This window comes from Lissotriton helveticus, chromosome 4_1 (assembly GCF_964261635.1).
Source record: "Lissotriton helveticus chromosome 4_1, aLisHel1.1, whole genome shotgun sequence".
NCBI lineage: Eukaryota > Metazoa > Chordata > Amphibia > Caudata > Salamandridae > Lissotriton > Lissotriton helveticus.
The window spans coordinates 593,125,635-593,147,879 of NC_136063.1; the positions used below are offsets into that span (position 1 = coordinate 593,125,635).

A 22,245-nucleotide genomic window follows, 5' to 3' on the forward strand; every position below is an offset into this window, starting at 1 on the left:
GATAGACTACGGGAGTGCCCTGCTCCTTGGAGTCAACCAGGCTGAGGCGACTAGGCTTCAGAGGGTGCAGAACGCTGCTGCACGGGCCATTGTAGGTCTCCCGAGACGATGCTCTGTCTCTCCTGTCTTGGCCTCTCTGCACTGGCTTCCGGTCAGACAGAGAATCAAATTCAAGGCTCTCTGTCTGACATTCAAGATCCTAAAGCTTTCTTCTCCCCCGGCCTTGACAGGCCTTATTTCTTCTTATGTCCCCACGCGATCCCTTAGATCTGAGGCCCAACATCTGGCGAATAAGCCTAGGTTCAGGCTTAGTAGGATGGGAGGTCGTTCCTTCCGTGTGATGGCGGCGGATCTATGGAATTCCCTTCCTGTTCACATTCGCGCCCTCAATAGCCTGACCCTCTTTAGACGGGCCATCAAAACCCACTTGTTCATCTCTGTCGGCTAATATCCCCTTTTTCGGCTCTGATCTGTTATGTTGTTGCATATGATCAGGCGCCAGGACGCCCCTTCGCTGGGGCAGCTGCTGCGCCTAATAAATGTTATTAACATAACATAACATAACATAACTCACTACAATCTGGCTTTAGAAAAGTATGCAGCACAGAATCTGCCATGCTTAATATAGTGGGCGACATACATCATTCACTCGACAAAGGTGAATCATGCCATCTCATTCTCCTCGACCTATCCGCTGCCTTTGATGCTGTTAACCACACTGCCTAACTAAACACTCTTAAAGTCCGCTTTGGCCTCAATGGCCATGTCCTCAACTGGTTCACCTCCTTTCTCCAACATAGAACCCAACAAATAAAAATGTGAGAACTGCCCCTCCAACCCCACTCCTGTCTCTCTCGGTGTCCCCCAGGGAACCATTCTCTCTCCTGCTCTCTTCAACCTTTTCATGGAACCACTCACCCTCCTCCTCAAACAAGCAGGAATAAATTACCACCTCTATGCCGACAACATGCAACTTTACAATAAGATTAAATACCACTCCGATATTCTTCACCTAAATGACACCCTGACCAAGATCCAATCTTGGTTCCACCATAATCATCTCAAACTCAACCCTAAAAAAACTGAAATAATTCTCTTTGCGCCTAAAAACAACCCACTTCCCATACAAGACTGGATCTCTGACCATAATGCTCTCAACTGCTCTCACCACTTCTAATTCAGTTAAGTCTCTAGGCATCAACATTGATAATAACCTTGCCCTCACCTCCCACATAAAAACCTCAGCCAAAGGAGCACTCTTCACTCTCCGTCATCTCAAGAAAATTAAGCCCTTCATCCCGGCTGATGACTTTAAAACTGTTTTCCTGTTTGTCGAGAATCGAATATGGCAACGCTATCCACGCTGGAACACCTAAAGTCCACCTTGCTCCACTCAAATCGGTGCTCAACCTAGCTGCAAGACTTATCTCCGACTACAAATGTCCCCCGCCCTGAAAACCCTCAAATGGTGACTCATCGAAGGCAGATCCACCTATAAGATTGCATGTATCACGCACAAAGCCCTTCACCAAAACACCCCACGTTACCGCTCCGATAAACTCCACAAAGCAGGCTGCGTACGACAGACGAGGAACACGAACGCCCTCATTCTTATCCCCCCCGTTAAAGAAGAAAGGCAGCCAAGCTCGCTCATTCTCCGGTAATGTTCCCCCCCATCTGGAACTCCCTGCCTAAAGACCTATGCTGTAACCCCTCCTACTTCAACTTCAAAAAAGAACTCAAATTGTTCCTCCTCAACAAATAATGGGATCCTTATTCCCTACCTCTGACACTGTTCTCACGCGCTGCGACCCCGTCATGTCCCCCTCTACTGCCCTCCAATTCTATCCCCTCCACTTTCTCCCACCAAACGCCCCTCCCTCACTCTACTCTTCCCCATCCTCCCTCCTCTCTATATCTACATATGACTCCTATCCCTACGCACGACCTCTGACTGATTTACTACTCCTGCTACTCCCCTAACTCCTACTCTCTTCTTCCCCCTCCTTCTCTGTTCTTTCTCACCCACCCTAACCTAAGTTCTCACTACCCATGTTAGTTTAACCCCTTCACTGAGGCGGCTATTCCGCCGCAGTGCTAAGGGGGCGGGGCGGGCGCATGCTGGTGACGGAACCGCTCCGTCACCATCCGCGGTTGCGCTGTGCTCATGACGGAGCGGTTCCGTCACGGCCCCGCCCGCTCAATGGAACGCTCAGCGCAGGCACGGAATCCGCGCCGCGCAGGCGTGCCGTGACGGAACCGCTCCGTCATCAGCACAGCGCGACCGCAGCTGATGACGGAGTGGTTCCATCACCAGCAGGGGAGGGGTTAATATAGTTGATTTGTAAATAGCTTTCGTATTTTATCTGCTTTCTGTTATATTGGCTCTTGTTTTGTTCAAATGTTTTTTAATACTGTACCTCCTCACATTCCTGTAAAGCGCTCTGATACCTCGGGGTCTAGCCAACGCTATAGAAAACCTTTAAAATAAATAAACAATGGATTTAACCCAGATCTCTTGACTGGTGGTGAATGTTTGATTGGCTCTGCATTCTGTCCAAGCTCTGTGTCTCTTTTGCTTTCTCGCCCTAAATGCGCCGGGAATGCTGACGTGGGTCCTGGGCTCACTGGATTCAAGCTAGCCTGACTGATGTGGGGTAATGCCCCGAAACCGGTCCCAGGATGCTTGTTTCTGGTCCAAGTAGGACCTGGCTTGGCAGTTCGGGCTGGACTGTTCTCATAAGGAACAGGGTCAAGACTGATTTGCATATGGTTGGGTCCAACTGGGGTGGCATGGTGAGCAAAAGAACAATGGATATAACTCAGATCTATTGAATGGTGGTGAATGTTTTATTTGCTCTGCATTCTGTCCCTCTGTGCGTCTTTCGCTTAGTTTACTCTTAGGCATGAACAAAAAGGACATGATCAGGCTCATTTAGAGGTTCATCCTTAATATCTGATCTGGGTTTAGTACACAGGCCAGTGACACTTAGGCAAGCTTTATCAAACTCTTCACTTTTGTCATTTTGTTCTGTACAGGCATCAGAGTAGAAACATTCAACACAACTTTTCATAGTAAAATTTTCAGAGGCCAGAAGTCCTGCTCATACTTGGTGAGCCTTCTGTTCATAAGGTAGTGATTCTTAGTTTTAGTTAAAAGCAATTCTACGGAGTGTCCAAATGCAGGGGAGCGGGAACCCCACCCCTGCGCCTCACAACTATAATCCCGAGCTGCAAGGTCAAAAATTCAAGATAGAGGAAAATGTATATCCTTTTCAATGAGAAGCTGTTTGATGTAGCCTCGAGTCTAATAATTTAACAAGCTCTTTGATCCTGATAAAAATAAATAACTCCCTATGCCTTCATCCACTGATCTTACAAATGGTCAGCACTTTGAAACTGGCTTTAGGGAAGAAACAGCAGCAGCTCGCCAGTAAGAGGGAAGCCAGCGCAGTGCCCGCCCCCCGTTTAAATACTTGTTACAGGTGTTCCAGTTTTTACATGAAAACAAACCATTTTACCGGTCGTTTGGTTTTTATGTAAAAACCTGCAATATCATTTTAGCAGGAGAGGGGGCTCCATGGTGTGCATTCATGATTTCTTTGCCTCAAACAGCCAGACTCTAGACATTCCTATTCCAGAGCGGACATATTTCACAAACTTCAGGCTGTGCAGCTAATGGAACTTTGGTGGGGCTTGTCTGTTAGATGGTGGACCTCCAATCCTATCCTGGCTTCTGATCAGACAGAGGTTTAAGCATATGAATTAAGCGGAAGCTGTGGAGTCACCTTCCAGGTCTTCGAAGCAGGAGGCACAATTTCATGATTTTCAGGGCCAGCAAAGCAGGAACAGCTCGGAGCGTGTCAGTTAAGGTAAGTTTCAATACTGCAATGTGTGGATTTCTAAATGTGTGCATGCAAGTGTTTCTATGGATATATGTATGTTCAAGCGCGGGCGTGGTGAATGTCAGAGTATGTCTGCTGCAAGTGGATTTGTGCGACGTAATAATAATGCCCAACTTTCCATATTTTAAAGAAATACAATTTCTTCAATTTTAAGGACACTTTAGAATATTTACGTGATATTTGTTGTAGAATTTACAAAGTAAATATTTTAAGGGCTCATCGAAAAATGTACAAAAATTAACAGACTGCACCAGATTAGTCAGTGCATTTTTGTTCATTAATATGTCGCATTGTAGCACCGCACTGAGAAATGCTTATTAAAAGTGACAGTTTTTAGAAATAAACCATTAGTGAACTTAAAGGCGAGACAGTTGACATGTAAAAACCCTGTTTTTGAACAGCTGGTATTCTGAACTCGCATATTTGAAAGAGCTTTCGTATGCCAATAGTGAAGAAAAAGTAGATTTAGTGAATTGAAATGTGTGCATAAGCTCACACAATTTTAGAGAAGCTGTGATTTATCCAGGTTTTCTGATTCCACTGTGTACAAATCAGTCATTAAATGTGCATCTGTCCTTCTTTTTATGTTAATGCTCTGTGTCATGACGGGGATGCGGCAACGGGGGTTTAAACAGCATTTTCTTTCTGCTATACAAACATTATACTGCAAGCCAGTCGCTAGGATTTGTATAATGGGTCTTGAGTCCAAGCCGTTTTTAATTACACGTGGCACAAGACAAGGATGTCCTTGTTCCCCATTATTGTTTTCTCTTTATATTGATCCTTTTAAAAAAATGTTAGAAGATAGCCCCAGAATAACTTCAGTCAGTTTGCAGCAAGATCAATTTCGCGTCCTCGCTTATGCCGATGACGTGGCAGTAGTAACAACTAATCCAGCAATGGCTATGTCTGAAATAGAGCAATTGGCAGTACAGTACGGGGCGGCATCTGGCTACAAATTGAACTCAACAAAGACACAAATCTTATGTACTAACATACATGCATTTGTTGATCAAAGGGTAGTGGAGGAGGTGGTTTATTCGGGGATCAGGATTCGGGTTTGTCTGAGGGCACTGGTTGAGTCTAATTGGGGCGGTTGGTATTGGAGACTCGTAAACAATTGGATCGCTGTGAGATCCTCCATCTGACTGTGGTGGGAAGGTGTAGCGTTCTTAAAATGCTGATCTTGCCGAAAATATTATATTTTTTTAGCGCAGTGCCTTTAGAGATCTCACAAAGTAATCTTGCTCTGTTACAATCGATATGTACCAGAATTGTATGGGCTCAGGGCAAAGCACGCAGAGCAATGCGGTATATGGTGCTACCTAGGGAACAAGGGGGCTGGGCCGTCCCAGATTTTACGTTGTATTATTACACATGTATGATGCAGCATATGACCATACTCTTGACTGGCGCTGAATTAACTGCTAGGGCTGAATTCCCCTTCTATTTATCAAATGCTGCTAGGCAGCCATGCCAAAAATCGACTATTCATTAACGTGGATAGGAGTTACTACAAGCGCACTCGGTTCAAGGTTGTTATTGCTGCTTATAAAGTATGGACAGTGGTAAAAAAAAAAGTATGAGGTGGAGAAGGTATTTTGGTATACACCACTAACAATAACTACTCTTTTTCCATCAGTGTTTTGGGACCGGATGATGTGCAAATGGAGGGATAAAGGGGTGTGCACAGTTGGTGATTTATTTTTGGTGAATGACATGAAATCTTTCAATCAGTTAAGGAATCCATTTTATTTGCCTCGGGCTGATTTTTTCAAATATTTACGAATTTGTGATTACTTTTTAAAAGTCCGATGGAAAATTCAAGCTAATCCTCCTGTCGAGGCAGTCAGGAAAGGCTCACGGATCGGCACTCTGTATACTTTAATGTTGGGCTCATTAGATAACGACTTGGAAGCTCAAAATCATAAATGGGACAATCGATTGGGGTGCCAGGGCATACAATTGGAGACTTCCATAGAGTTGGCTGGGCGATTATTCATGTCTGCAAATCTTCATGCCCAACACTTTAAGACTATCTTTAATTTATATTTCACACCAGCCAAATTGTCTAAGTGGGGCTGGGTAAGTGTTTTTGCTGTGGGACCGAAGCTGCTGACATTTTACATGTCTTCTACTCGTGTAGGCACTTAACCACGCTTATAGGACATATAGAGAAATTTTTGGCTGAGATTCTGGGTGTACCTATACGATTATCTGCTACTCAGGTTTTGTTAGGGGTTGAAAAGGGATCGACAGTTGATATCCTACCTATGCAATCTGTATATTTGATTTTCCACGCCACTGCCGTTGCAAGGCTTTGTATTGCATCAATGTGGCTACAAAAGGACCCCCCATCTTTTGAGTTATGGAGGGAAAGATTTCTATCAATCTTTAATTTGGAATATAGCCTTTATGCCTTGAAAGGCAGACGGAAAATGAAACTAGGTCGTCAGATTTGGGGGGCAGTTATGAATTATATGGAGGTATAAAAGTATCGCCTCGTGCTTTTACTATATTTTCTTTTTAGCTTGAATGGCAGTTTTTTTGTTTGTTAGACAGTAGCAGCTAGTACAAGACCAGATGTGATTAGTCCTGCATATTATAGGTCACGGATTTTCGGGATTGATGTGTTATTTTTTATATGTAGTGCTGTTTTTCCTTTGATCCATTTTTGGAGTGATACTATGTTATTCTTTTTGTAAAATCTGTGCTTGTATGTGTACTCATGGACTTCAGAATTATTATTATTTTTTTTAATGCTCTGTTATGATCTATGTGCATATTTCTGCAGTTTTCATATACCGCAAACTTGACCCAAAGATATTGGAGTGCCTTAGTGAGCACCAGTTGCATCACACAAGATCACATAAAAGAGCAATGCCAAGTAACCACAATTTACTAGACCCTATCTACCATCGCCTCACGTCTGTAATTCAACACCAACACAAACCTGATTGTTTCAAACCGGAGAGGATTCAACCAGTATTACCACTGCATGATGCCATGTTAACCATATAGACAAACCTCTGCTTCAGCCTCCAATGTTGGCATGGTTAAATATCATGAAAGGCTGGATGAAACAGGTTATAGGCCTGAGATCATTGGTTGATGACCACTATTTCTGTCACCACTCAGCCGCTTAAGCACCAATAATTATTACGAGGATGTTTGTGAACTTGGGGTGACTTCCAACAGTACCTGAAAATGCATTCCAATACAGACTATTGCTTATTATTTTATTGCTGTACTGGGACTGTGTCAACCTGCGTGCAGTCTATTTTACCTGTGTTTTTGTTGCTGTTGACCTCAACGTGTGCGCATAGGAGTGCTAGCTTCAGCTGTTCTGGTTAAGCCCTTCATGAAGAAATTCAGTCATACATATAATTCCCATTCCCATGTGAAGAAGCAAGATGGAAAAATGTGCATTTTGATAAATGATGGGTCATGTGATGTGAAATAGCCATTTTATTTACTTCCTGTATTACATACAGCCGTTTACCCAGCTTTTAAGGAAAAATGTGATGAAAAACTTACTATTTTGCCACCAATTTTTTTTCAGTTGTCTTGGGAAAGTTGAGCTCCAACACATTGACAGGGAGTTGCACTTGCCTGGCACACCACAAAATGAACTGGACTGTTTCATTCAACACCTTTGGATTTTTAGCCAATTTACGTAAATAAATATACAGTAAAATACAGCATTTTAGCCTTGCTTTTTAAAAAATGTTCTTGCAGGACAGAATCCCCTGAACCCTCCTTTAGAGTGTTAGTCTTGCCCAGATTCCAGGTACGTATGTACGTTGATAGATCATAAATGTTCTCCGACGGCTACCTTTATCAATTCTCACTAGTAAAAGATCATTGAGAAAATAATTTATTGATTTAGACCTGTTGACTGGTTAAGTCTAAAAACGTGAGAGGTACATGGTGCATTGTAAAAGCATGCAGTGTTCTTAAACGATGATGGGAAAATTTAAACAATGAGAACTACATATAACCGCATATACGTGTTGAGAGAAAATAAAATATAGGTTAATATAGAGTTTCGTAATAATATTTAGAAGTGCATCAAAATATATACCTGCATTATGAGAATATTGTAATGAGTAGCTCATTTAGAAAGATTTCAGATAGTGCAAACGTGACTTTCTGTAACGTTTATGCAAAAATGTATCTCGGAGTGACACCAATTATTTGTTTTGAAAATGGCAAAGTGCAAGTGATGGTTATAAAGAATATTTTAACAGTACTTAATACTGATGCAGAGTTCTTAAAGAAATAATGCACAAAATCGAAATGCCTTTATGAAATGTGTGCTTACTAATAATGTTGAACTGCAGTAATTCAGCAAATTTTCATGTAGGTCTCAAATGCCTTTACAGTCCTGCGCAAATGTAAACTCATATAAAGCAGTCACTCTAGCCACTGTGAGAACATTCTGTGTAGTTTTACTGTGTTGGTTAAAAATGGACTCACTGCTTGCTAAGAAACATTCTCGCTAGAAATGTAACAATATTACTGCAAACCCAGGGAAGGGCGCTTGGGAACGGATGGAGTGTGGGCACAGTAAAGTTCCACCTACTTCCGTGGAAGTGACGGAAGAGTAATACAATTGAACTTAATGAATATAATAAAATTAGCAAAATGATTACTTAATTCTTCCGGATTTTTGTGATTCACTGATAACCCCATAAACGGCCTACTGTGAGTGACCAATGAGATCCCCATGGACTGATGCAATTGATACATTAAGGTGCGTAAATCAGGAACTTTTTGAGGTGTAATTGTGCCATCGAAGGAGGAGTCGGGGCTGGCTGCCATTTCCATTTTTCCTGCCTGTCATGACTGACTTTTGATGCCTATGGACTCCCTTATGCTATTCCCATATATACTGGGTGGCAAAGTCCTTAAATGAACTGAACTATTCCTAACTGTGACCGTGGAACCTGTACTTTGACAACTGGAAAAGATAAGCAGAAAATAACCTTAAAGCTGAAGGATTATCGGACTACTTCCCTTGTATGAGGTGCTGCAGTTCAGACTTGGCCAGATCTATTTGAAGACAAACAATTGACCAGCCTTGCTTTGTATGACTGATAAATGAATTTCGAAGCTCATTTTGTTTCTCTCCACAGACAAACTTCCAGGTGTCTTTTAATGCTCTGTACTGCATTGTGAGGCTACATGTACTAGTGTTTTGTGTCATTAAATCTGATGTGATATGCAAATTCTTGATCTGTCCGTCCAAATTGAGTTTTTAGAGGAATGTTTTTCATGAGTTAACTTTATCGATTCGGTCTCATTCTTGAAGTCATATTTCTTGTCCTCCTTTACAAAGCGAGGAAGCCAGGGTACTTCGTAGACGCCCTATAATAGAATTATGGACAGAAATAATGAGGGCTTGGTACTCCAGAGATGTTAATCATATGGTGAGCGGGCATACACTGATGAGGAAATGGAATACAACAGTGACTCATCTACTGAAAGATAGAGGGGAAAAAAAGAATGTGGATTGGTATTTAGAGATTCAGAAATAATGAGGGCTTGGTACTCCAGAGATGTTGAGATGTTAATCATATGGTGAGCGGGCAGACACGGATGAGGAAATGGAATACAACAGTGACTCATCTATTGAAAGATAGAGGGGGGGAAAAAAAGAATGTGGATTGGTATTTAGAGATTCTCCATACGTTAAGGAAGCATCCCCCTTCCCCCCCTTCATAGGCCACGGATCCCCCCACCCCACAGCAGAGGCATTTAGAGGTAACACTGGATGGCGCTAAGTTAAACTGTTTCCCAGTAAATAGGAAAATCTGTTTATTAATATAAATGAGATATGATTATTAGTAACCGATAGATGTCGCTCCTTGGAATAAACAGAGCTACTTCAAAAAAAGAGGAACCATAATCAGGAGGTAAAAGGGTACTGGTTCAAAATGTTGAAGAAAAGTAATGATATTTCTATGATCTTGAAATGCGTTGTTTAAAACTTACTATAGTGAACTCTGATAAGTTTATTTTGTCTGGTAAAGTGAAATGTATTAATGATTTCTGGTTGTATGCAAAACTGAAAATGTTAAAATGCTAATAAACACATATCTAAAAAAAAAAAAAAATCTTTTGGCAGGACTCCTCCTGAGCATCAGCCTAACCCTCCCAGTCACCCACCTGCACCTATATTAAATCACCTGAAGGGCTTAAAGAGTGAGAGTTACTTGTTATTTAAGGGGGTTATAAGTGGCAGGGCACCAACATGCGAGACAATAGGCATCCCACAGCGCTTCTATGCAGGCAAAGGGGCAGGATCCAGAACTGCAGTACAAACCTGCAATAAGTGTCTCATTACATTTGGGACCATGGGAGTGGTCCCTGCTACTAGACCTCAAAGCGCAATACTATAGCTGCATGGCCCAGGGTAAGGGGCCACCCCCTCCTCTGGGACCTACTGCAACAAGACACACTTCGCTCTCAAATAGATGGGGAGGGGGCACAGGAAGATTTGCTGCCCACTCTTGACTATGCCTACTTCCGGCCCTGGGTTCTGGAATAAGAAGAGCTGCAGGAACCGGAACAGCTGCAGGAACCGGAACAAAGGAAAAGGAACCCATGGATCAGAGACTACAGCATTCCCTAAGTCAGAGCTTCATTGTTAGCAAGTTATGCCAAACACAACATGAACATTATTCTCACAAACATTCAGTGAAGCCATGTAGCCTCGGTTTATTGGTAATGTCACAACTGAAATACGCAAACATTCAAATAAAACCAAAGAGACATTCGTTTTATTTTTGTTGCATTAAACTGGCCTTTTATTAAACGGGTAAGTGGATTTGCTCAAAAAGGTAGTGATACACAAGCATTTATCACGTTCCGTACTGAAATAAGATGTAGGCCATTTCTGAATTGCACTTTAGCACTATGAAAAGCTCTTCTTTAGCTGTCAAACAAACTATTTTAGAAGATATCACCCGGTACTAAAAATACTCACAATTTTGCATTTTAAAACAGTTTAAAACAGTGTAAAAATGTTGAACAAACATCAGTTTATGAAAAATAAACCATTTCATTTTGTCATGTTTTATACCAAAATAGTACATATTAAAAATGACCATTCTTACAACCATTTAATTCATGAATTTATAAATAATTCAATGCCTTTTAAATACATATTTTACACATTGTTTCATAAAGTAAATGCTTATAACGACAGAGTTCAAAGTGCTGCTTAGACAGCTGCAGTGAGGGGGGAAAACCCCTAGTGTTCACTATAAAGTCTAGGTCTGCAGACAAATCGGAAACATTAAATGGTGTTTATGGTCACATTATATAACAACCTGCAAGACCGGTTGTCTGCCCCGAGCGAATTTACTGATACACAAAACCAATGTGATCCGTCCACTAATAAAAAATAAATTAATTGTTGAAAAGATTTTTTTAAAGAAGCCCAAAACGCAACCCGTAAGCATTAAAGAGTAGATGCAAATTACTGAGCAAATTCACACCAGTAGAATCCATGACCCCGTCGTGTAAGATCGAAATGCTCTTCTATTAGTTCGTTGTACAAAGCGTATTTTACAGTTCATTACTTTTACTAGTGAGTCCTGCTATCAGGGGGGTGATAGCAGCCAGGTTTCTACTTCCATTATCACTTCAACCACTCCAAGACATCCAGTAGAAACATTCCATTTTGTCATAAGCCTGTTTGCACAGCTAATAACCATCTGAAATAGTGAATTTAAAAGAAAGGCCCGGCTTGGCCACTCACACCAGCCAAATAAGTTGCTGAATATCACTGGTTGCGGTTTTGTTTACCATCCGTTTCTGTCAGCCAGGCAAAGCGCCATTGCTTCTGGAAAGGAGCACAAAAGGGCGGCTTCATCCACTGAAAAGAGACGTTTTTAACATGAATGCCCTATAGGTCTCTTTCACGCATTATAGGGGAATGTATTTGTATCGACGTCTCCGTATTTTAGCTTTCTACTAAACATATGATGGTGACAAAGAAGTGGCATTAAATTAAGAACATAATCAAACCCAACACTACAGTACATATGTTCTCATTGCACAATCCCATTGGAGGAAACATTTTCCCACTGTTAGTAGCTCAATCGAAGTCCGGATTTCGTCCTCTAAGCACGTGTGGTTTTGGCCACAGATGAGTAAAGTCGCTGGGGAGATGACAAAACTTGTTTTCAAAAGTGAATCGGTTGTCATAGTGATCAGCAGTGTCCTCAGATATATTCCAGGGTGGGAGAAGCCATGCAAAAGGTTTGTGAATACTACAAAACCTTCGAGTTTGTGAGAGTTCCATGCACTTTGCATCAGCATTCCCCCGTAACTTCCTTTGGTTACTCTTACACTCCACAACATACTACTGGTGAAAGTCTACAGCACTAGTCGATTCTCCACCATTTGAAGTTCAACCAACAAGCAGCAATCTTTCCAGATCCGGGGAAGTAGGATCAGAATGTAAAGCTGCCAGTAATTTTTTGGGCACATTAGTTTAAATTAGATGCACAAACAAGTCTGTCAATAAAACCCCAAAACAGTGTAAATTCGAAAGCAGGTATAAACCTGTACAGTTACACCTCAACAAAACGAAAGGTTTGTGTTTTACTTTAATTACGACATTGTAGTACTGCAGTTTCATTCAGGTCACATTACTTAGAAGTTGACAGCAGCAATGCCCATATGCCATTTCCTACTGCATCCTCATGTCATGCTATCATTGTCAAATTATGGCCTAACTAGCAAAGGCATAGTCACCCATAAAGGGGATCATGACAAAACTCCAACATATCACACTGCAGAAGCTAGATCTTTAAGTGTTTTGCGCTGCCATCTTAAAAGTGCTTTAGGGAGAATCAAAGCGGTTTACTTCCCCCGACAGTAGAATGGAGGAAGCAAGTTAACAATCTCAATTAGAGAATGAGTTTCTATAAGCTTAATGATGTGTCAATTGGTGACCACGATAACCAATGCATTGTAGCTTGCAATGATACTATCAGAAACATGTGCTTGCACACATCTTTGCATTAACATGACTGTGGCACAGTACTGGCACCAATAAAAAAACACAGCCGAAGGGTATTTTAACAAAATGTTGGCACTCCTATGCATCAAAGTAACACAAGAATACAGGATAAATATTAATTTAGCAGCAAATACTTTTAAGAAACTTCTACCTAAAATGTAAGTTTCAGGACCTTTGTCAATAATGCATGTAAAATTATATAAAAACAGGGAAGGCTCACATGCCCACAAATCTGTGGGAACAATGCATTGATCACTTGCCATTTCTTGGTGTTATCCTCTTAACAAATGCAATCAAGTGTAAAGGAGCCTACATATAGCAACTACTCTCCCAAAGTGTCCACTATCCAGTTGCTACAAAAACATAAGTAAAAGGTATAGATTGCACCATGCCAGGTCGAGTTCTGACCCTGTGATTTCATGAAATTGTACAAATGGTCATTCTGATTGGTGGGGTACAAAGCTGGTGATGTCAAAGAGCTGAGGAGGAAGGTAGGGGTTATATGGAATTCAGGAAATTGGATTAGTATAGCACAGGGCCGCTGATGTAAAGTAGTTGAGGAGGCAGGTAGGAGTTGTAACGAAATCAAGTAATTCTGGATATGGGTCAAAGAGAATGACCTGGCTAGACAGGACGATAAGGAAGCGTTCCAGGAGCACTCACAAGAAGTGTTTAAAACTTTATATGCGTTGGTCAAACTGGAATGTACATTAAACATTTATAAACTTTCATACTTAGCTATGCATTTTTTCTGTATTCTTGAGATTGTATTCATCATCCTCTTTGTGTTCTTTAGATTGAAAGAATCTGAAATCAATATTTACTTTGAGTGTTAGTTTTTAAATCACAGAAATGTCTGTGTGCAGAGCTACTTTGAAACTTCGTTCTCCTCGACAGTGTGTCAGTTCACACCAGTGGTCGAAGTGGGGGGGGGGGGATCCGAGGGGCACGTCGTGCCCTCACTTTAATTTTAGGAGAACAGTTCCCTTACTTCTTGTCAAAGTCAGCTGTCCTGGGACGGTTATTTCCAGGAGCTGAAAAGCTTCCGCTAAAGTGTCATTCAGGTAGCCTCCTGAGCTGTGAAATCGAGGGAGGGGAAGACAGAAAAAACAAGTCTTCTTGGCAGGGTGCCTGATTACCTGAAAGAAGTGTAAATGTGCCAAATGCTGAATCTGCAAATGTAAAGGGCGCCTGGAAGCCGGTCTTGGCTTTAACTGACGGAATTCCTTGAAACTTCCTGGTGATACACATTTATTTATTTTGAGCAGTACTGTGATGGAGCTCCCTGCTAAGATGTGAAGTGAGCTTTCTTAAAAGACAATAACCATAAAAAATTGCTTCCTGATGACACACATTTATTCTTTTTGAGGGGTATGGTAAGGGAGTTGCATTCTAAGCTGTGAAATGTGTGCTTTTAATGGACAGTTTTGAAAAATAACAACAAAATGCACTATGTACACCCTGCAAAAAATCTATCTTTTGGAAACACTTTTTATCTTAAACCTTTTTGCGCAGTCTGTAGCAGCCTATCATACGGTGTGTAAAGCAAGTTTGAAATAATGTCTTGCATGATCGCAGTGCTTTCTGTAACAGATTGGGACCCTGTAGCACTAACCATACACAAGTCGCTATTCCCCATTGCATCAACCAGGATTTGGTGTAGTCCATTAACTAATGGATTCATATTGTAAGATAGTGTATTTCCCACTGATTAACATATTAATTGTCATGTAAGCTGTGTGTTATTTTATCTGTAGTTACCAAAAGGGGAAAGACGTAGAGAATATTTTGTTTTTTTTAGCCACGCCCACACTTACTCACCCCACCCCTTGCCCCGCCCCCTTACACGCAGCACCACAGTTCCCATATTTTTTTTCTGCACTTCGACCACTGGTTCACACCTTTATGTTTACATTCGTGTCCAGGACCTCGATGTCACTACCAAAAAGTACCTTCATAATGTACCAAAATAGAACACAAGACCGAATGCCACTGGAAATCCACCACGTACGCGTGTTAGCAAAGCAGACACTGCATTTTCAGTTTCCACACCTTAGACTTTAAATAAACCCCGGTCCATAAATACCAATGAGAGAATGCCTGAGGATTTTTATGGATTGTGACCACCCCGAGTATAAAGTATGTAGGTTACCCGTGCCTGAAGGGGTGTCAGCAATCATTTCTAAGTTAAAATGCCTACTTTCCTTTCCGTCGCCCATTTTATTGTTTTGTTTTATGTTATAAAAAATAAAAAGGATTAAACATGTAGGACTATGTACAGTGTACACTACTAGGGTGGACGAGGTCACAGACTGCAGTAATTAACTATTCTGCAAACCAGTCCCGGGCTTAAAAATTTATAGCAAGTTACATTTGTGAATACGCCCACTTTGGGCTCAACAGTGTGATTTGCTTGAGGGAACACATTATCCTACATATGTGTTCCCCCTAAAAACATGAAGGTAAAAGAGAAAGTGCGAATAACTGAATAATGCATCACCTGCCGTTCTTTACAACAACATCTGAGACATGGCAAGCGAAGCCATTTACCCTTCCCTCTGTCTCAAAGTAATGGTGTCTAATTTAACAATTTAATTAACTTACCACAGAGCCAATGCAACAACAAATCACAGCCATGGGGAAGATCGCTTTCTCAGAAATAACCCAACGTGCACAGGCACGCAGTGGCCAACTCGGGTAAGCTTCGAAGTATACACCAACGTGGAAGAACTTCCTTGCTGAACAGAATCCTATTTTTGATCTTTACATACATTCCTCCTATATATATATATATATATATATATATATATATATATATTGAAATCAAAAAGATGCTCTGCTTGAAGGATCACACAACTGCAGGTAAGTTTTCACTTATTTTTATTGCTTTCCCGAGGTTGAAAAGACATCCGTCATTGTTTTACTCGTCCCAACGCGTTTCAGTGCTTCCTGCACTTTCATCAGGGGATCATGGCAGGGCGGTTGTGAATGGCAGTTTCCGCCGTCTTTTTGTAAAAAACACACGGAATGTACTTGGTAGTACAAAATCCTTTGCACAGCATTTTGGGATCAGTAGTTTAGCCAAATAGTTCATACCCATAGTGGGTTCCGCCGAGGCATGTTTAATATTCAAGTTGCAGTGTCCTATTATCGGCACACCATCTGATTAGGTGCTTCAGTGCACCCCGGTTTTGCTTTTCTTCCTCGGTAACTTTCGCTCCTGCAGTCGCCTTTAGTAAACAGGGAATTCCTGTACATGGCCCCTCCACCGACGGCTCCCTCCTCCTTTCCGAGGTGGTGCTTCCTTCCACGACGCAGTTGGGACGAGTAAAACAATGACGGATGTCTTTTCAACCTCGGGAAAGCAATAAAAATAAGTGAAAACTTACCTGCAGTTGTGTGATCCCTCAAGCAGAGCATCTTTTTGATTTCAACAATTTTGCACGACAGCTGCGTCGTGGAAGGAAGCATATATCCTCGTCCAAACGGCGTTCCTTAACGAGCACTCGGGCATCGGTAGTACAAACCACAATCCACGAACAAGTCCAAAAAAGTTGAGTTTATTGCTCCATAAATCAACGTGACGCGTTTCGCGCTCCACAGAGCGCTTGATCACAGCGCTCTGTGGAGCGCGAAACGCGATGCCCGAGTGCTCGTTAAGGAACGCCGTTTGGACGAGGATATTATTGCCGGCTGCTCCGCCGGATCGAGCCACCCCAGCCAAAGACAAGGGGTTGTCAGTAGGAGCGATTTTGTTGTGGAATATATATATATTTTTTTTAATTCAGTTCCACTTCCCTGAACCCACTTGACCGCAAAACCTGACTCTCCAGCTCAATGAAGCTTTGTGCAGCAATGGTGAGGCCAAATAAAACTCCGGGGCAATCATATTCATGTAGAAAGTAATGATGAGAATATAAAATCAGGATTGAGATGTTTCAATTAAAGTCTTCATCTTTCCTGTAGACTTCAGCATGTGTGGCCCAAACTGCAAATAAAAAAGAGGAAAAAATTACCTTAAATTTCATGCTTGTGAGTAATTATATTTACCTTGGTTAACAAAAAAATAATAACTTTATGTTAAACGCTTCCTTCTGGAAATTAGTTCCTGTAAAGCAGTTCGGGATTCAGGAACTAAAAAAAACACGAAGGCAATTCACAGTTAATCATACCCAACAGTGAGCCCATTTGTATTTATGAAGCGCCACAATTTGATTCATATTTACCAAGAACACTGCACGCATTGCATATTACAATTACAAAAATCTCGAAGCACCTCAGCAACCTGGGAGAGAGGACATGTTAAAGGGCCTCAAGATTTAAGTCTGGAGCCTGCATGCTGCAAACTGCTATATGCAACAAATCATTAATCCACCGAATTATCTCACTAATTATATCGTGCTGTATCCCCCATCAACAAGTGGTTGGATGGTGAGCAGTACTTTCACATATTAACCCTTTGCGTGCTTGTGACGGAACCGTTCCGTCACAAGCCTCGGGTGGGCTGTGCTGGTGACGGAACGGTTCCGTCACGGCCCGCTCGCCGCGCCTGCGCGGACGTTCTAAAGAGCGGGCGGGGCCGTGACGGAGCGGTTCCGTCATGAGTACGGGAGCGCCGCGCGGCCCCGCCTCCCCCTTAGCGCTGCGGCGGAATAGCCGCCGCAGCTGAGGGGTTAAAATTCCACTGTGCACAAAAAAGGCCGAGTGTACACAGAAGAACAAGTTATATATCTCTAAGAGACATAGATTAGTTATGGATTCCTTACCTTAGAATTACCCCCAGGTGTCAGACTGGATCGAGATAATTTTTCTTCAGCAGTACCCCTGCGCGTCGGTAGGTGGTGTCGGACGACTTCGCGTTCGTCGTTGGCATTGTGATTGCCGGAATGACATTGCGGTAACTACTTAGATGCCTCCCCTGCGCGCGGACATCAGTTCTTTACACGACATTCCATGCCAGAAGCGCAGAGCCATGCAAGACACTGACCACTGGTGCATAAAACTTAGGCTCTTCAAGGGAGTCCCTTACTCTAGAAGTCAGTTCGCAGAACGGGAAGGATGGGTGGGGCGGTAAGGAATCCATAACTAATATATGTCTCTTACAGATATATTGTTACCAAAGGTAATTAACTTGTTCATCTGAAAGAGACCATTAGTTATGGATTCCTTACCGTAGAATAGATGCCCAGCAATACTAACCCCGGAGGTGAGTCTGCGAACCAAGTTCACACCAGGGAGTCCTGAAGAATGGAGCAGCCAAAGAAGCAGTCTCTCCTGACTTGGATGTCCAGGCAATAAGTGTAGTGAACCTGTGTAATGAAGCCCACGTGGCTGCCTGGCAGATGTCATGAAGGGGAACTCCATGTCCCAAAGCAGTAGTGGATGCCGTCGCCCTGATGGAATGGGCTCGAAACCCTACTGGAGGTTTCTTTTTCACCAAGGAATAACAAATTTGAATGCAAAGAACGACCCATGGTTTGTTTTGGCACGGACCGACCTTCCTTGTCGCCCACATAGCATGGGGAGAGGATGCAGCCTTACAGCTAGAGCGGTCGACCTCGGACCTGGGGTACCAGGTTCGAGTCCCGGCAACGAAGCTCAACATCCTGTGATTCTGGACAAATCACTTAATCTCCCCGTGCAACAGAATGAATGTGTTCATTTGTAACAAAACTGGTGCTCATGTAAAGCGCTCTGATGCCCGATGTCTCCGGTCTAGTTCGCACTATAAAAAACTCAAAAAATATCATTTTAATTTAAAAAATTGACAACAAAGATCGGATTACCCACCTGGAATTGTTTTGTGGGATCACGATAAAATGAAAGCACACATTTTGGATCCAGACAGTGGAGCCTCTGCTCTTTAGAAGGATGCGGGGTGGGAAGGAGGTGGACAAAGTGATGGTCTGTCCTATGTGGAAAGAGGTAACCACTTTGGGAAGAAAAGAAGGTCGAGTTCAAAGGACAACCTTACCCGGATGAACAGCAAGGAAAGAAGGCTTAGAAGAAAGAGCCCGAAACTCACTCATCCTGCGAGCAGCGGTGATGGCAACCAGAAAAGCAGCCTTTAAGGGCAAGAGTCTGAGAGGACAATTATGTACCGGCTCGAAGGGAGCGGACATAAGGTAAGTCAGAAAAAGGTTCAAGTCCCACTGGGGCTTTACAAAAGGAATAGGAGGAAACAGGTGATCAATGCCCTTAAGGAAATGATTTACTATAGGGACTTAAAGAGAAGGTGGTGAAGTAAGGCCGAAATATAGCCCTTGAGGGTTCCCAGAGCAGAGCCCAGCTGGGCCAAAGGAAGCAGGAAAAGAGAACCTCAGAAACGGGGGCAGAAAGGGGATCCACAGCCTTTGCTGCACACCATGCCACAAATTTGTTCCATCTACAGGTGTATACTGTTTTAGTAGAGGGACGCCTGGCTGCCAAGAGAACACTACAGACTTCAGGAGGAATGTCAAATGCTATTAACTGTCCTCACTCAATCACCACGCAAGGAGGTAGTGCCTGGACAGGTTCGGGTGGAGGACCGTCCCCAGCTGCTGTGACAGAAGATCATCCTGAAGGGGCAGTCTAATCGGAGGATCGATGGCCATGTTCAAGAGCTCAGGATACTAGACTCTTCGTTCCCAGTCCGGAGCCACAAGAGCTACTTGGGACTGGTCGCACTTTATCTTCTTCGGCACTCTGGGCAGAAGTGGTATAGACAGAAAGGCTTATGGAATACCGCAACTCCACTCGAGATGAAAAGCGTCGCCTAGTGAGTAACGCCTTGAAATTCCAACACGCAGAACTGCTGACATTGCGGGTTCTCTTTGGTGGCGAATAGATCTAACCAAGGCTCTCCCCACTGCTGAAAGAGACCTTGCACCACCTCTGAATGAAGACGCCATTCGTGATTCTTCATGCACCTACGGCTGAGTTTGTCCGCCCTGGTGTTCAGTGAACTGGCCAGGTGTTGAACCACCAGAGATATGCCCTGATGTTCCAGCCATGTCCAGAAGCGAATGGCCTCCTGACAGAGGGTCCACGACCCCACCTCGGCCTGTTTGTTGCAGTACCACATGGCGGTGGTGTTGTCCCTAAACACCTGCACCACTCTTCCCCGGACAGAGGGAAGGAATGCCTTTATTGCTAAACGAATCGCCTGGAGCTCCAGAAGGTTGATGTGGAGCCCGGACTCAGCCGGAGACCAGAGGCCTCTGATCTCCACCTCTCCCATGTGGCCGCCCCATCTCATGAGTGACGCTTCGGTCACCACTGTGAACTCTGGTTGGGGAAGGGATCTGCTGTTGACCCAATCTTGGTTCATGCGCCACCACTGCAACTGATGTGCAGTCCCCGTCGAGATCTGTACGACATCAGACAGATTTCCCTGATGCTGCGCCCACTGGAACTTCAGCGCCCACTGCAGAGCCCGCATATGCCACCTGGCATGATCCACCAACAGGATGCAGGAAGACATGAGCCCAGCAGCTTCAGGGTCATTCCCACCGAAATACGGGATAGAGGCTGGAACATCGGTATCATAGTCCAAAAATCCTGGACTTGCTGTTCGGGAGGATATGCCCGAAACTGCTTTGTGTCCAGAACCGCTCCGATGAAAAGATGCTTCGGAGAAGGGTTCGGATGAGACTTCAGCACGTTCAGTGTAAACCCCAGTGAATACAGGAGGTCCGCTGTAGTCTGGAGGTGGGCGAGCTCGCCTTCAACAACCAGTCATTGAGATGGGGGAAGACTGGAACCCCTGATCTGGGCAGATGAGTTACGACCACCGCCATCACTTTGTTGAACACCAGAAGGTGCTGGTAAGGCTAAAGGGGAGCACGGTAAACTGAAAATGCTCATGGCCTACAGTGAACCGTAGGTAACGCCTGTGGGCCAGGGATGTGAAAATAAGCGTCCTGCAAGTGCAACGCAACCATCCAGTCTTTTGGGCAGACAAGACCGGAACCAAAATCAACATTTTGAACTTCTCCTTCCGGAGGAAGCGGTTGACGTCAATGAGGTCTAAGATAGGACGCAGGCCTTTGTCCTTCTTGGGCACCAGGAAGTAGTGGGAGTAGCAGCCACAACCTACTTCTGGCACAGGGACTTGCTTGATGGCTCCCTTGGCCAAGAGAGCCACAACTTCCTGACGGAGAAGGGGCAGGTGATCCTCTGACATGCAATGGAATGTACGTGCCATAGAAGGAGGGGTAGTCTCAAAGGGGCGGTAGTAGCCCCAGAGTGGGTGTCACAGTTCAAGAGACATGCAGTGTTATTTATTTTTATTTAAAGGATTTATAAAGCGAGCAACTACCCAACAGGGTTTCCTGGGGCTGAAGGGGAGAGGGGCTCAGTTGGCATTAGGCCTGACTAAAAAGAAAGGTCTTCAGCTTTTTCAGAAAGCAAGGAGAGATTGACAATTCCTGAGTTCTAGCGGAAGGGAATTCCATAGTTTAGGTCACAGGAAGGAAAACAAACAGCCTCCCATACGAGTCAGCCTTACTCTGGGAACGGAGAAAAGAGAGAGATGGGCCGATCTTAAGTTGTGAGAGGGTTGGTAAGGCTTGACAAGCTTGAGTAAACATGTAGCAGAGTCTTAAACTCAATATGCTTACTAACTCTGAGCCAGTGAAGTTGATGAAGCAGAGGGGAAGCAGATGCAACCTAAAAAGTAGGCGGCCTGTCGCATTCTGAATGAGCTGGAAACGATGTACAGAGGTCTTGTCCACACCCAGATACAGTATAGTGCCATAATCAAGTCTGGAGATCACCAAAGCCTGCAGAACCGTCCTCTGAGCAGCTGGTGGAATTAGCCAAATAATTTTCTTTAGCCACTTGAGCAAAGCAGGCCGAGGTGACTCCCAAGATCTGAGCAGTGAGGGAGAGCTTGCTATTGATAGAAAAACCCAGGTGTTAACCGATCACAGTCCTAAGCTGGCAGAAGTAAACATCTTCCCAAAATGATCCAGCTTCTTGGATTCCATATCTGGGGGAGCAGTAGGGAATGCGCCTTTGGACGTTGAGGCTTGGACCACCAAGCTATTAGGGGGTAGGGTGTTGGGAGAGGAAAGTGGAGGTCGCCCGAGGCTGAGCAGTGGCGTCGGGCAATCATCTTAACCACAGGAGCCCCTGTTTTGGGCTTGGACCAGGTGCCCAGAAGGATGTCTGTGAGGGCCTCACTGAACACCAGCAGGGACTCCTAAGAGGCTGCTGCTGCTTGAAGCACCTCTGTCAGGAGGTTAGTCCTGAATGCCACCGTAGGAAGCTCAAAGCCCAAAGCCTCAGCCGCCCTACATAACACCACAGCGTAGGAGG

At 43.7% G+C, this 22,245-nt stretch overlaps 2 protein-coding genes across 5 annotated transcripts in view; one reads left to right on the plus strand and one right to left on the minus strand.

Annotated features, from left to right (window-relative positions):
• Positions 1 to 22,245, plus strand: part of PDE7A (phosphodiesterase 7A) — a 1,945,501-nt gene that overhangs the window by 1,900,993 nt on the left and 22,263 nt on the right. The gene's annotated exons all lie outside the window — the stretch shown is intronic.
• MTFR1 (mitochondrial fission regulator 1) overlaps positions 10,689 to 22,245 on the minus strand; it is a 324,993-nt gene continuing 313,436 nt past the window's right edge. For all 4 annotated transcript variants that reach the window (XM_078687236.1, XM_078687237.1, XM_078687238.1 and 1 more), the window contains one exon: positions 10,689 to 16,930. In XM_078687236.1, coding sequence (XP_078543362.1) covers positions 16,865 to 16,930 — 66 coding nt within the window. In that variant the 3' untranslated portion in view covers positions 10,689 to 16,864. The remainder of the gene's footprint in view (positions 16,931 to 22,245) is intronic.